This window comes from Nyctibius grandis, chromosome Z (genome assembly GCF_013368605.1).
Source record: "Nyctibius grandis isolate bNycGra1 chromosome Z, bNycGra1.pri, whole genome shotgun sequence".
NCBI classification, from domain to species: domain Eukaryota; kingdom Metazoa; phylum Chordata; class Aves; order Nyctibiiformes; family Nyctibiidae; genus Nyctibius; species Nyctibius grandis.
The window spans coordinates 89,436,229-89,450,759 of NC_090695.1; the positions used below are offsets into that span (position 1 = coordinate 89,436,229).

The following is a 14,531-nucleotide window of genomic DNA, read 5'->3' on the forward strand; positions in this document are numbered from 1 at the left end:
ATAATTCCTATGGCATCTGCAACTCAAAAGGTCACTGCATTCTCTGAAAACATTTTAAGTTATGGAACTCATCATGAAATGGGAGTAAGGAGACGCCCCTTGAAAGGCTAAGCCTAAAAACCAAAGATCAAAGCCTTGTACTGCATTTATAAGCAGTTGAATGTGATGTACCTTTTCCCTGAAAAGATTTCTTCCATTCATACCAAGATACTAACATACAAAGATTTATAGGAAAGAGACACATGCATAACCATCCATCTTACAGCGAATTCATGTGTATGACAGATTTAATTACAGGACAGTAAAAGTAAATTCATATTTTCTTGATATTAAAGTTAATTGGTAAATACCAACACCAATCTGCAATCTTGCCATCTTTGCGAGAGCCTTGGCTAGGTTGTTAATATGCAAACACCACCAGCCTACACTCTACTAGGAATGATAAGCTCATATTTTTCTTATCTGATTTGTTTACATTCAGGAGCCCAAATACATAGGAATGTATCACGGTTTTGATTTATGCATGTAACTCAAATGACAGCATATACAGTATGTATGCCATAGCTTCAGTTATTATAAAAGTTTTCAGTTTCCACTTATTTTAGTTTTTATTCCTCCTAGGCACTTATATTTTTCCTAGCATGCTGAGCTCTTCTAATGTTTAGAAATATTGTGGAACTGCAAAAAAGGCACAGTCAATTAATTCCTTCATTTGAATAATTAAACATTTTAAATACTCCCTCCATACCTTATGTTCAGCTATAGATATATTATTAATAGTAGCTTGTACTGTGTGTTGCAAGAGAATGTTAGGCACATCATTCCTAGAACCTGGGAAGAACATTTCCTGACACCATGAATTTACCTACCCAATGACAAAGTTATCTTGTTCTAATTCAAACATGTTTCACACTGTAATAATTACACCATATGAACGTTGTGCTTTTTTTATGAAAAATTCAGCACAGTTAATTATTCAAAAATTGTTATGGTTGATGAATCCATCCCACTGTGTTCAACAAAAATGTTAATTGTGCGTCACTATATTAGAATGTTCCTGTTTTATCATTCATTCCAGTAGCTTAATCTATAAAGTTAAGACCATTGTGTAAGTTCAAGACCATAGGTTTGTAGCCAGACTGTTGTCAAATGGGTGTTGTCAGCATGCCATGGTTAAACATGGTTTGTTACATCTCTGCTTGTTATAGACAAATGGCCTTTAGTCTCTCTGCTACTTTGGATTAGCATTATGTAATTTTCCCACTCTCAGACCCACTTTTGAACAACAGCATTCAATGCCTCCACCGTGCTTGCTGAACAAGCCTGACTAGGCTTCGTAGTAGTAGGGTCTTAGTTTTGTCTGATTTAAAGCTAGAGTGTCTGAAGCAAAAATGGGTGGAGCAGTTTGTTTTGCAAGGTCACTGGGTAAATTTGCCACAGAGTAAATTTGCTAAGCATTGAATGTAGCATTCTTCTCATTCTTAGCCTACTGCTGTACAGAACATACAGCTTCCACACATTCTCTACTGCATATGCCTACAACCAACTGGCAAACATCAAAATTATCTTTAATGGTTCCAAGTCATCTGGAGAATAGGCACTTTAGTTAATTTCTTGATTTTGCCTGCTGTACAGGGGACGTATCTTTATTGTGATCATCCTTCAGCAAATGTAGGAATGTATCGATAAGGCCAAGCAGTATTTCCACCAATAACATTTTACTTCTCCATTGTTTTAAACACAGAAGAAATTCAAAGAGCAGGAAAGCCACTTTTCTATCATCAATTAAAGTCTGCTTTTTTATATTTGGACATTGGACTGTTACATTTGTAACAGAGATTTAAAAAATATTGAAGGGTTAAAAAATTAAAAGAACACCACTATGGGAATACACACAGTGTTTGCTGTCATTGACTTAGTTGTATAAGTTGAATAAGTACAGCTGGAAGAAACCTGAAAAAAATCATTGGAAACAGTGAAGGAGGAGAGTAGCTGAAGTGAAGGTACAAAAAAGGTGGATTACTTTTGCCTTGTAGGGCATGCAGTCTCATCCTCATCTATTATTAATTTTGAAAGTAGAAGCTTTGTGGTGCATTTTATGTCTTCACTCATAAATCAGCCTCTGTGTGCCTCTACCTGTGTCCAGATTTGATCTTTATCTCTTTTTACCCAAGGCCTGTAAAATACCTACAGATATTTAGACCAGGAACCTACGAGAAGTGGAAAATGTAATTTATTGCTGAAACAATACTGTTGAAAAATGGGTCCTTCTGGTTATCTAATACTATCATTAATGGAAAACGAAAGGTGCTTGAAATTCTGAGAAACAAAAGTGCTAGACACAGCTGAAAGAGAGTCCACACTGAAACATAAAAAAAAGCAAGTACTATTTAATTTTCAAATCATATTTCCTACAAATTAAACTAAGAGGTTTGTAATAGCAATAATTACCTATTTAGCATCCTTCATCAGTCTCTGAACTCATTTTCTTCAGTCATTACTTGAGTGAAAAAAAAACTTAAATGGGACATTAATGCTTAAATTAATCTCTGGTTTTCCCGGAGTACCTTCTTTGTTCATCTCCAGCTTTAATTACTGAAAAACATTTTGTTTTATAGAAATCTGTGGCAAAATAGATGCATCCTTCATAGTCATCCTGTTTCAGGAAGTTCAATGACTGCTATATTAGTGACATCACAGATGGTAAAGTCAATTTTAAGATCTATTTCACATGCAAAACCTGGCATACAACATGAGTGAATACTCATGCATAGAAGAGTTCTGTGAAGGTTTTAGGGGACATAAATCATTCTCTAAGGCAGCAAAGATTCTCTCAACTGCTGATGCAATCTATTAGTAAGGCTGTATTTTGAGGTGAGAGTAGTGGTAGTCTGGGACCTGTGAAGGCCAATCAACAAGAAAGTTTACTTGCCTGATTGATGTGTAACTATAGTTTCCACTTACACAGAGGACAGTTCTGCAGTGTCAAACCTCACTCTGTAGCAGAAGCTACAACTTTGCAAAATGGTATGACAATGGTTCTTCTTCCACAGTTTTTTTGTAATCACTGTTTTTTTTTTTCACAGAATCACAGAATCACAGAATGTTAGGGATTGGAAGGGACCTCGAAAGATCATCTAGTCCAATCCCCCTGCCGGGGCAGGATTGCCTAGACCATATCACACAGGAACGCGTCCAGGCGGGTTTTGAATGTCTCCAGAGAAGGAGACTCCACAACCTCTCTGGGCAGCCTGTTTTTCTCAGAGTAATCTAATGTCATTGTTTCTCTGTGTCCAGTTTGTTATATCCTGTCAGAATGGTGATGTATTTGTGCTTCCCAAAAATACATTTGGTTAAACAAGTGAGCCACAAAGAGCCTGCCTGCTAAAATTTAGGTGACCAAAAAAAAAATTTCCCCTTTTATGAAAGAGGATGAATTCTCTTTATACAAGAAAGGAAGAAAAAGGAAGAGTCAGTTTGTAAAAAAAAACAAATTGTTTGCATGTCACCTGTAATGTAAAAATTAGTTTTTTCCAGTCTGAAAAATTATTTTCTGCTTTGAGCAAGGAAACAAAGGGATTTGCCCAGTACATTTGCAATGCATTTGAGTTAACCGATGTTAACAGTAAAATAAGACTGTCCTTGTTGTACACCTAGCTGAAAAAACATTTAAGTGCTCTGATTGTTTATTGAATTTTAATACTTGAAGGATTGCTGCTTCTTTGATTTTTTTGGCAGAAATAGCTACTGTGGTTAATGATCATCTGGGGTTTTACTTTTTTCTAATAAAATGTCATTTATCAGCAAAGAAAGAGAAAGGAATCTGAGAGTCATGCATACAGATGCATAAACTAAATACTGCTTCTTCTGCCAGATTGCTGCTTTTACTTGTACATTAATGGAAAATCTGTTTGTTTAAAAATAAGAAAAATCCAACAAGTCCAAATTTTAGATCTAGGTTTTCTTCTTAGACCAAGTCCAACAGTATATACCTGAAGCCTGTAGTACTCTAAAAAGACACACATATATATGTGTATATATATACACACACACTGAATAGTTTTTCAAATCTATTTATATGCCTAATTCCTTTCCATTTGTGACTGGACAGGTCTTGATGAGCAGCAGGAATCATAAACTTTAGATAGCAGGTAAATGCTGTCCAATTCTGACTGGAATAATTCTGAATATGCACCTACACAGAACTCAACATGTATAGAGAACATTTAAGTCAGAAGGTTCTTAGCTAGTTCAGGATGAGGTGGCAGTCAATTACGAATTTTCTGCATAATTTTGGAAGCGGGTACTTCAATGAAAGCCTTGATTTTTTTCATCTAGCTCTAACCCTGCTGGATTCCTATGCATTTTTGATGTGTCTAGCAGTTTCAATACAAACTCATGACCCAAATATCCACGGCTCTTCAGGAGTAGAAACCTAGTATGTCAAAAATATGCACCAGATCAAAGAATTGCTTCTAGTCTAGCTCTCTCCCGTTCACTGGAGTCATTACTGGTCATGACTTTTGATTTTGCTGGCAGCCCAGGCCTCAATTACTCAATGAAAGGTGCAAGTACTCAGCGTACCTGAAAATAAAATATCGGGATAGGGAAATCCAAAATCAGAGGCACCCTGAATAAAGCAGAACTCTTGAATATTTGGCAGCACACAAAATGAATGAGACATCTTACAAAAACGACCAGTAGATCTAGATAGAACCTGTATCTGTGTCAGAAATGGGAATTCAGTGTGCAAAACAAATTGAGTTAAATAGTGTGTTTAACTCATTACATCAACTTTTATATCTCTCATAGTTACAGTTATTCAAGGAATATATTACAGGCTTCTTGAACAAATGGAGCCTGCCCACACTAAATGAGTCAGATAAAAATCAATTACATTGTGGATTCTTAACTGTGGAAATAATCAATGTCATCATTGTTCCTTTCCTAGCAACAAAATATCGGTCCTGGTCAACCAATCTTTTTAAGTTGGTCTGTGCAAAACATTTTTAATATTTTTCATGTTGTTTTGTGGGCCCTTTGAAAATGGAAAGCCATTTGGTATCAAGGCCAAGTATTAACAGTACCTTTTTTTTAACATTGATAAGCACTCTTTAGCGTAGTAATTCACTTATGTTCGTACAGAATGTCAAAGGAGCAGACCTTAAGTTTTATCATATTCTGTAGCGTTTTAGGCTCAGATTGCTCAAATTATTTATACTGGCATAGTCATCCTGGAGTCTTTTACACTCAGCAATGGAACGGGAAATAGACACAGATAGGGCTAGTATGAGATACTACTGTAAGTTTTCAAAACTTACTAATCTTTATACATTAGCTGTTCTGGGGAGAAGAATAGGAGGGCTATCATATGCCAAACCTTCCAAAATGTTACATTTGCTAGGAATGCTGTCCTGTTATAGGATTTATGGGACCAGGAAGAAGAGATTAATAGAAAACAGACTTGATACATTGTACGCATTATTTATTTTCAGCGTGTGTAAGTCCATATTGTTTCTAAACAAATACAATGATGTGATCCTTTTTATATCATCAGATTTTATTAATTCCCATTATTTTCTCTAACTTATCCCTCAAGGACTCATATATATCAGCATGCACTGAAAACAGATGTTGACAATCCTGTGTGTGTTATTTACACCTCCAACCTTCATTGGATTCCCGGAATTCCAGATGGCAGATAGTCATTCTATTCTATGTATAAGATTAAAATGGTTTAGTTTCAAATCTTCATATTGGTCTGTGCTTTTTAATTTTAGTTCCAATGTCTAGACCAACCCTCTTCTGTCCTTTTCACCTTTTGTATTCTTCCATTTTTGCAATTTGTTGTCTTGTTATTTGCCAAGAATAGAGAAAGGATTCCCTCCTTCAACCACTGCTTTGACTATTTTGCTCTTTATATCAATGGCTCATCAGAGATAGTAAATTTTAGGATTACTTACTTGTTTTATTAGTACTTTATCTTGGTTTCTTGAAGTGCATAAAATCACACTTTAAATTTCAGTACGAAATAGGAGTGTCTGCTACTGGATTTTCCAGATCTTCCAAGTTGTGAAGAACTGTAAGGACTGGCAGCATGATCTAATGCATACCAGAATAAGTCTTAGAAGGTCTGGACTCCTCAGATCTGCACTATTCTAATCACAGTCCTTACTAAGCTAAACCTTACATAAGCATTTCCTTTTCAATGTCTCCATTTCTCATTTTTTGTCTGTCTTATTTTCAATATACTGCATGCTCTTCCAGAATGGTATATTCTCCTCTGTATGCTCACACTAACCTTTTAAAATTAGTAAAATTGTTCTCAATTTGTACTCTATAAATAAGACCAGACACGTGGTACTGTAAATTATTTATTCAGTGTCATTATATTCATGACACTTTGTATAACAAATCAAGTCCTATGACAAAATTCTGCTGCTTTATCTAGGCCTCATCTGGAATAAGTCCATGGAATTCTATAATTAAACTAACATAGATCAGTAGTAACTTCAAATGATTTAGTCATAGTAAAATGAGTTTAGCTGTATAGCATTTGGTCTATGATCTTGGCTTCAAAAATGCATACTTCAAATTTGGCAGAGTAAAAGAAGCAGGAGAGAGCAGAAATCCCCCCCTCATGCACACACACTCATCCTCAGTTCTCACGTTTATATGCAAATGTTCCTTTATTTCTGCAGGTGAAAGCACTTCTGCACTCAGGCTGCAAAATCACAAGAAAATGTGTTTAAATTAAAAAATGGATATTTCTTGTGGCATCCTCATTACAGTAGACAATACTCAAGCTGATGTAATATCAGAGGATTCGATTTGAAGAGGAGGCAACAATAGGCACACTTGCATACTCACCATACTCCATCACCTAGAAAGAGCTGAGCATCCTGAGGCTCATCCATGACCCATTCTGCAAAGAGATCAAATACAGTACTGACAACAGAATTTTGTAGAAGATAGCCCCCTACACATGCCTAGAAAAAAGAGCTGTGAAATTACAGAGATTTAGATAAATCTAGACAATCTTGGAATCCACATCTCTGCCAGGTCTGATAGTGTCTTTCAGACTTGCATAGCTTGACTTAAGAAAAATGGTTGCCTTTAGCAACTCATCCAGGTTAAGACAAAGGTATGTGTGCTGACCACAAGCTCACGTCCTTGTTCTACAGAACTACAGTATGCTGTCTTGCCAAAACAGTAATGTTTCCTCTACACTTTTTGGCCTGATCACTTGCAAAATTCATCCTGAGTTTAGTTGTCATGCAGCAGTCATATATTCTGGTATGTGACTGCTCAGCCATATTAAGCAGATGAGAAGACAATGGAAAAGAAACAGAAAAAGTCAAAAATCTTTGGATCATTCAGCCAATTGCTCTTATATTAGCATAAGCGGTTCCAGCGTTAGACCATGATCACCTGTTCCTATGATGGTGTTAGGATATTTAGATAGGCTGCACCTGAGAGTCAAAAATGCACTTACTTGCATAATGTACCAAATGCTGCCTCATAAAGAGGGGAATTGCCAAAAACAACTTAATAAAAAAGACTTCCTCTAGTGCTTTCCATCTAATGATCATCAAGCAGTTTACAAGCAGGAATGAAACTGGTTTTATTTGGGGTAATAATACCTCCATTTTACAGATGGAAAAATAATCCAGCCATAGGAATGCATATTAGTTGATGACAGGAACCTTATCCAGTGCTTTGCTAGAGATTTCACAAGATTAATAAAGAGGCACTCAGAACTCTGCATGTCGCACGGTACAGAATAATGGGGTCCCAGCTGTTGGACTGGAAAATCACAACCATATTATCCTTCCTTTATTGCTAAGTCAAAAAGGGACTGCAGTCCAGAAAAGATTAAGAAAGCATTGCCTTGCAAGGGTTACCCATATATTTCAGTTATTACCTGACTATGTAGCCTAGTGCTGAGAAAAACAAAAGCTGTGTGGGCCATAGTAGCTACCCACCATGCTACCCACAGCCATGGGCAAGGCAGGGCTGGGCTGGAGGTGCCTGGGTTGGGGTCAGTGAGAGCAGGCAGTGGGCGCACAGAGACACTGTGCCTTCGCTTTCTTCATATAAGTTTTTTTTTTTTTCTTTTTCACAGAGCAGTTGGTGGTTATGTCTAACTGTGAGTGCAACTAACGCTAAGAGGAAATCTGACCTGGAGAACATCCCTTCAAGGTACAGAGGAAGGCTGCCAGTGCTTTTAGATGACATCAGTTTACTTCAGTTCGCAGGTTAGGAAAAAGATGAAAATGAACGAAATCTATTACTTTTTTTATGACTGTTCATTCAAAAGCCAGCGCATCTTTGGGGCAGCGCCACTCCCAGAGGCTGCGCTCTCACCCGCAGACACCGCAGGCCAGCCCTCCCGCAGCCGCCATGTCGCCGCGCCGCCCGCCGCCCCAACCGGCCCCCGCCGCCCCCCGAACATGGCGGCGCCAGGGAGCCACCCCTCAGCACCCCTCTCCTGCGGCCGTGCCCCCGCCTCTCCCTCTGCAGCTGCCCGACCACACTCCCCGCCAGCCGCCTAGCTGAGGGCGGCCTCCCCCTGCGCCGCCAGCGCAGCCCGCTGCCGGGTCTCCGGCGGGGCTGCTCCCGCCCGCGCCCAGGCACCGCCCCCGGCAGAGGCGGTGCCGCCCCCTCGCCAGACCGGGGCCAGGCGGCGGCTCTCGGCAGCGGCCGCACGGCGGGCGGGAGCTATGGCGGCGGAGGGGGACGCGTTTCTGAGAGCCCGAGGCAGGACTCTGACCGCCTTCTGCCAAGGTACGCGCCGCGGGGCCCGCGCCCAGGCGGGAGCGCCGGGCGGAACCTGGGCATAGGGCTGCGGGGGCCGGCGGGCTCTCTTCCCCGCCGCGCAGCCGGGCGGGCGGTGCGGGAGGAGCGTGCAGAGGGGCGGCCCGGGGCTTTCCCCGGCGGCAGCGGGAGGAGCGCGTACTGCCGGGGAGGGGGAGACGTAGGGCAGGCGCTCGGAGGGGCTAGGATAGGGCCCTGGGCTGTCTCCCGGCGCCAGGAAGCCCGTGATAGAGAGCCCCTTGCTCGGGGGAGCAGGCGACGCTCGGCGCGCTGCTGCCGGCGGCGGGGGCTCGGCTGAACGCGGAGCTGTGGCAGCTCGCTGCCCCCCCGCTGTCCTGGGCCGCGCCCGGAGCCTCCGAAGTTCGTTGCCACGTTAGCTGGAGAGCAGAGGCGCGTTGAAGCGTTTGCCCCCGCAGTCCTCCGCCCGCCCGCAGCGCGGGTGGCTCCGGCGCCCGTGGAGAAGATGCCGGCAGTGTCCAACATCCCATTCGTTTTAAATGCTTGTCAGTGCTGCTAAACCTGATCACCGTAGCTTGTGAAACTGTTGGTGCCAGCGCTATGCTATCGTGTTTGTACCTATAGGGGTGACCCACAGGTTACAGGTGGCTCATTGTTTATGTTACTTAAATGAAAGGCAGGTGTACCATAACGGATGCAACCAGAGAAGATCCCAGTTTCTTCAAGGTGCTTCATTCTCAGGGTGGAGGTCAGGAGCTAGTTCCTCCCTGGCACTTCCACGCTGTGCAGACAGCACTGTTAATCCCCTCAGCTGGTAGTGCCAAAGTATAAGCTCAATAGGAGACATGCTTCTAGACTTTCTCCCGGGTGAATAAGGTAATGAGGCAGCTGCCAAACCAAAGACGGCAGCCACCTGCTGACTGCTGGTTGTCTTGTGGTTGGACCAACAGAGGCATATGTTGAGCATCTATGTGTATCTGACCTGTTTGTAAAATTTTCCCAAGGATGGAGGTACCACTAGCTCTGTGTTAAGAAATCTCCTGTTGCCACACGTGCAAGGTATTTTCTTTCCTTGTATTTGTTTATTAATTACAAATTGGATTGGTTTGGTGAGGTGGGCAAGGCTATTCAATCCCAACAGTTTTGTGGTATTTTCTTAGGTTTCATTGGAAGTACTTGGCTTTGCTTGTTGCCAAATAAAGATCACCAACTCTGAGCATGTCAAGTATACGTATACAGTCATTCTGGCAACCTATTAATTGCAGATGGTGTGGTTGGTTTGGAACAGAATGCCTAGCATTTGTTGAGGGGACAGATGGCAGACAAGCTATCTAGTTACATCAACTGTATAGTGAAATTGTAACAAAATGAGTGTTCAACAGCAGTGTAAAAATTTCTGAACAAAAGCTTTATCTAAGTACTTCTTGAAAATTACCTTAAACATGGAAGAAAAAATGTGGTTTGGGTATCTGTTTTTCCAGGTGTGTTTCTTTCTCCTGAGGTGTCCTTGTTTGGTATTCTTTAAATATTAATTAAGACTTTTCTTACTAACTGGTTGTTTTTAATCTTGTTCAGGATGTTTTAGGCTATCATAGTCCAGCTACCATCTTCGGGTACTATGTTTCTTTGTCAATAATTTACTTAGCTCTTTCTTAAGAGGCTAAAGTTCAACACAACTTTTTAATAACTAAATGGTTGGGAAAAAAAACAGAACCAAGGGCTGATAAAACTGAGGCAAAGTTTCTTGCAGTTTAAGATTAAAATCAGTTATCTGTGTTTTGTTGTTATCCTCAGTCTTTAGGTTTCACTCCTGTTAAACAGGTAGCTACACAAAACATTTACTATCGCTGCTATGGCTTGGCACACTGTTTCCTTTTAAAATCTGAGAGCTTAATTTCCTTTTTTTTCTTACTACCCTTTCTGCAAAATCACTCTTCCACACCCTGTCCCCTAATAGTAATTTGTTCAGTCTGCTTTCACATAATGTGAAGGTTATACTTGTGACCTGCTCTAATCTGCTCTTGATATGTCACGTGTGAATCAGAAGCTCAAGGTTAGGGATCTAAATTATCTGTGTCATCAATGGAGCACAGTAGCAAACAGTGCATAAATATCCTACTCTATTGGCAAGAGACCCCTGTATGCTTTGGCTTGACTTTTTTAATACATTCTCTGTCTTTTCTACCCCTGTGAAATTATGCTTCAAGTGTCTACTACTTTTATTAGTATTTTAGTGAAGAAACAGGACCATATGTTTGGGTAAATTCTGTCTTCACCACCACTTCTCCCAAAAAATTGTGGGGTTTTTTGTTTTGTTTTGGGTGGGGTTTTTTTGTCCCCATATGCTAGTAGCATGGTGTGCAAAGAATTTCTGTGAAAGTAGGTAGAGCACTTTTTTCAAGTAACTAAACAAGTGATGGTACCATAAGCTTAACTGGTTGAGAGGTGTCTCTGTTTTGAACCTGTCTTTTGCTAGCTTTTGCTGATGGTTCCAAAACCTTCATCTGGAAGAGACAGATAAACAGCATTGCATACTCACGTTCTCAGTTCCATGTGGGATTTTATGTTCCTCTGTCATGCCTCCCTCATCAATCTTTTCCAAACTCTTTAAGTTTATTCAGTTGCTTCTCATATTTTTTTATTTTGCTCGGTTCTCTATTCCTTTCCTAGCTCTGCTTTTTTGCCATTACTGAATGTTGAGGTGACTTTGTAGCACTTGCTAGAACTATAGTTGTTTATATGAAGTTGGTGTTGTTTTTCCCACGTGCACTGTCCTGCACTTTTCTCCATTGAATTTCCTCTGCTTTCTTGAACAGTCACTGCATAATGAAGTCTCTCCCCAGTTTTTCACAGCCAGGCCTTATTTTCATACTGCCAAATGGCTTAGTTTTAGCAAATTTCACTTCCTCACTATTCAGTTTCTGTTACAGGTTATTTTGAATTTGTTGAACAGTATGGGTCCCAGTACAGGTTCAGGTGGGATCTATGTGTCCTGTCCGTTTCTTTTTTTCTTACCAGTTTTTTATGCATGCGAGGACTTTCTTTCATATTTCAAAACAGCTTGGCTTCCTTAAGAGTCTTTGGTGAGTAACTGTCACATACCTCTGGAGATTCAAGTAGACGATATCAAGTGGATTTCCCTTGTCCATGTAAAAGCTGTTGATTACTCTTTCTGAAGAATCAGTAAGTGCAGTAGTTATTGTCTTTGTTGCAGTTTCCATTAAGTTGCCTGTACAGATGCCAGTTTTGCAGTCAGTAGTTAGCAGGTTGCTCAGGAAACCCTTTTAAATGTAGGCGTGATACTGGCCATGTTCCGGCTCCTCTGGTGCAAAGGCAGTTTTAAGCAAGAGGTAACTCCCCAGGGGTTAGTTGTTTTTTACTTTTGAGTTCTTCTGTGGATGCCACCTAATCTGAGTGGTTTGTTATTGTTCATGTCTATTTGTTGAATCATCTACTGGTATTTTGATTTGAGGCAGATCTGATGCACTGTTTGTAAGGAAGAATTCTGGCGTTATATCTTCACAAGTTCCTTCACAATAAACGTGGATACAAGAATTTACATTGTTTTTCTGCTCAGCCTTTATCTTTGGGTGCATCTTACCTGTTCTGGAACATCTGTTAGCCTTAGTGAGCGTCTGTCAGGCAACCTGCTCCTAATGCCTCTAAAAAGGGCTTTATTAGTTTCAGATTTATGCTATTTCCAATTGTTCTTCACTTTTTTTTAGCTTAACTTCTTGGACTTTTGTATCTAACCTTCCAGTGTGTAAAATCTTTCCTGTTTTCTTTATTCGGATGCTTTAGCTTTTTGAAGGATGCTGTCCTGCTCTTACTAGCATCCTTATGGCTGTTGTTTATGTTGTTTAGTCAGTCTGGATTCTTCTTGATCTTTCCGAAGTTCTTATTAAATGCTGTGCATATGGTCTGAGCTTCTGGGATAGTGTCTTTGAATAGTTTCCATGTTGCCTTCAAGGATTTTTGTGCTTTTTAAAAGCATCGTAATTACATATAATTTGCCTGCCTTTGAAATTAAATACAACCGCAGTTGATTTCTTATTTTTTCTTGCTTTAACATGAGTGTTGGATCTTGACACATTATGATTACTGTTCTAGAGCTCTTCAACAGTAATATCTTTGAGCACTGATCAGAACTGCTTTACAGCTAGCATATTCCATTCCCAATACTGTCTCCAACTCTCATATGAATTAGGCAAATTTTTACGTGGGTTTTGAGCAACTTTCTGTGACTTCACCTTGTCATTATGCAAGCCACCCCCCTTCACACCTACAGTCTTGGGCTGTAAAGTTTCTGTAATGAGTTTACATGTTAAATTTGGGGGTGGGCACAAAGGCATGACTAGAGTTAAGCATTCTGTAGCCCTCAGTACAAATAAACTGTATCTGAGGGGGCATTTCCTACCTTGATAGTTATCTAAGAAGTTTATAACTTTTAAAAATAGTAGCACTGCCTAGTTTATTTGAGAAATTTTATTCTGTCAGTGTTTCTACTGACATCATCTCTGTAGTTTAGGCTTGCTGTATGTGATTTCTACAATAATTACTCTTTTAAAGGGTTTTATTTTCTCTCTGAAAAATGTATTTTAATACCTGTTTTGAAGCATTTTTTTCTCTGATGCATAAAGTTGTGCCTCCCGTAATAGGTTGCCTTGGTCATTCAGCAGAATGCTCAATAGTCTTATATTTAGTAGTCTCTCAGGTACACATGGAAGATATAGCTGAAAGGAATGCGTATTTCATTAGATTGAAATCTTTTGTATTTGGACATACAGACAATAATGATGGTGTTTTTGAAGATGTAATTATTGATAAAATTCTAATATTAAACAAGGAATTATTAAGGATTTAGTGCAAGTCCTTTGTTGTTTTTCAAGCTATTCCAGAACTGAGAGAAAAGAAAACAAATTCCTTCAAAGGTAAACTGCAAAACAATTGCAAGGAGAAAGTTTTTGCCTTTTGTATTGTTCATGCTGTATAAATACTGCCTTCACTTAAAAGCTTCCATTTTCCTTCTTGCCTGTAGCTTCTTTAGAAAACCAAGGTGGTGGTTCTTGTCCAATTTTACCTAGAAAAAGAGACACAGGCACACTTTGTAGGCAGAGACAGCTCAGGGCAGGGAACCATGTACCTATTTCTGCTATTTTGTGATCTTTCAGAGAAGCAAAATTAATTCCTCTGGCGAACCCAACATGAGAATGAGGGTATTTTTCATATTTATTACTGCCCATGGTATACTGAGCAAGCACTAGGCATATGTCCATGTCCATTCTCCTCTGATACAACAGTGTCTATAGAGAGATTATGGACAGGAGTAACTTTTCATAGCTAATTTGTTTCCATGAAATGCCATAGAGTGTAGAATAAGAAGAAAACCAATGTACTGTTGAAACCAACCAATGTACTTTTAAAAAATCCTGTCACGGAAATACTGGCAGTCCCACAAGTGCTACGTGGCTATCAGAGACCAACTTGCAGTGGTTTATATGAGCAATCTCTATATATGTGTGTTTGTGATTGGGGAGGGGGAGAAAAGGGAGGAGAAATAAGGAAAAGCAAAAGGGGAAGAAATAAAGGCACAGCAAGATATTAGCTATTGTCCTCTAGAAATGGTGAGGTTTGGCTTAACTTCTGCCTAAGTCCTTGAAGTGTCTTTTTGTGTGTGATCACAATACATGGCTGAGGTTTTCTCTTGTGAATTGCTGCTGACTACTTTTGGCCCTTCACAGAATTAATCTTTAGAT

General features: G+C 40.0%; 1 protein-coding gene across 1 annotated transcript in view; it reads left to right on the forward strand.

Annotated features, from left to right (window-relative positions):
• The first annotated feature begins 8,669 nt into the window (after nucleotides 1-8,669).
• CPPED1 (calcineurin like phosphoesterase domain containing 1) overlaps nucleotides 8,670-14,531 on the forward strand; it is a 43,635-nt gene continuing 37,773 nt past the window's right edge. The window contains exon 1 of the mRNA XM_068423359.1: nucleotides 8,670-8,787. Within this exon, the coding sequence (XP_068279460.1) occupies nucleotides 8,724-8,787 (64 nt within the window). The 5' untranslated portion in view covers nucleotides 8,670-8,723. The remainder of the gene's footprint in view (nucleotides 8,788-14,531) is intronic.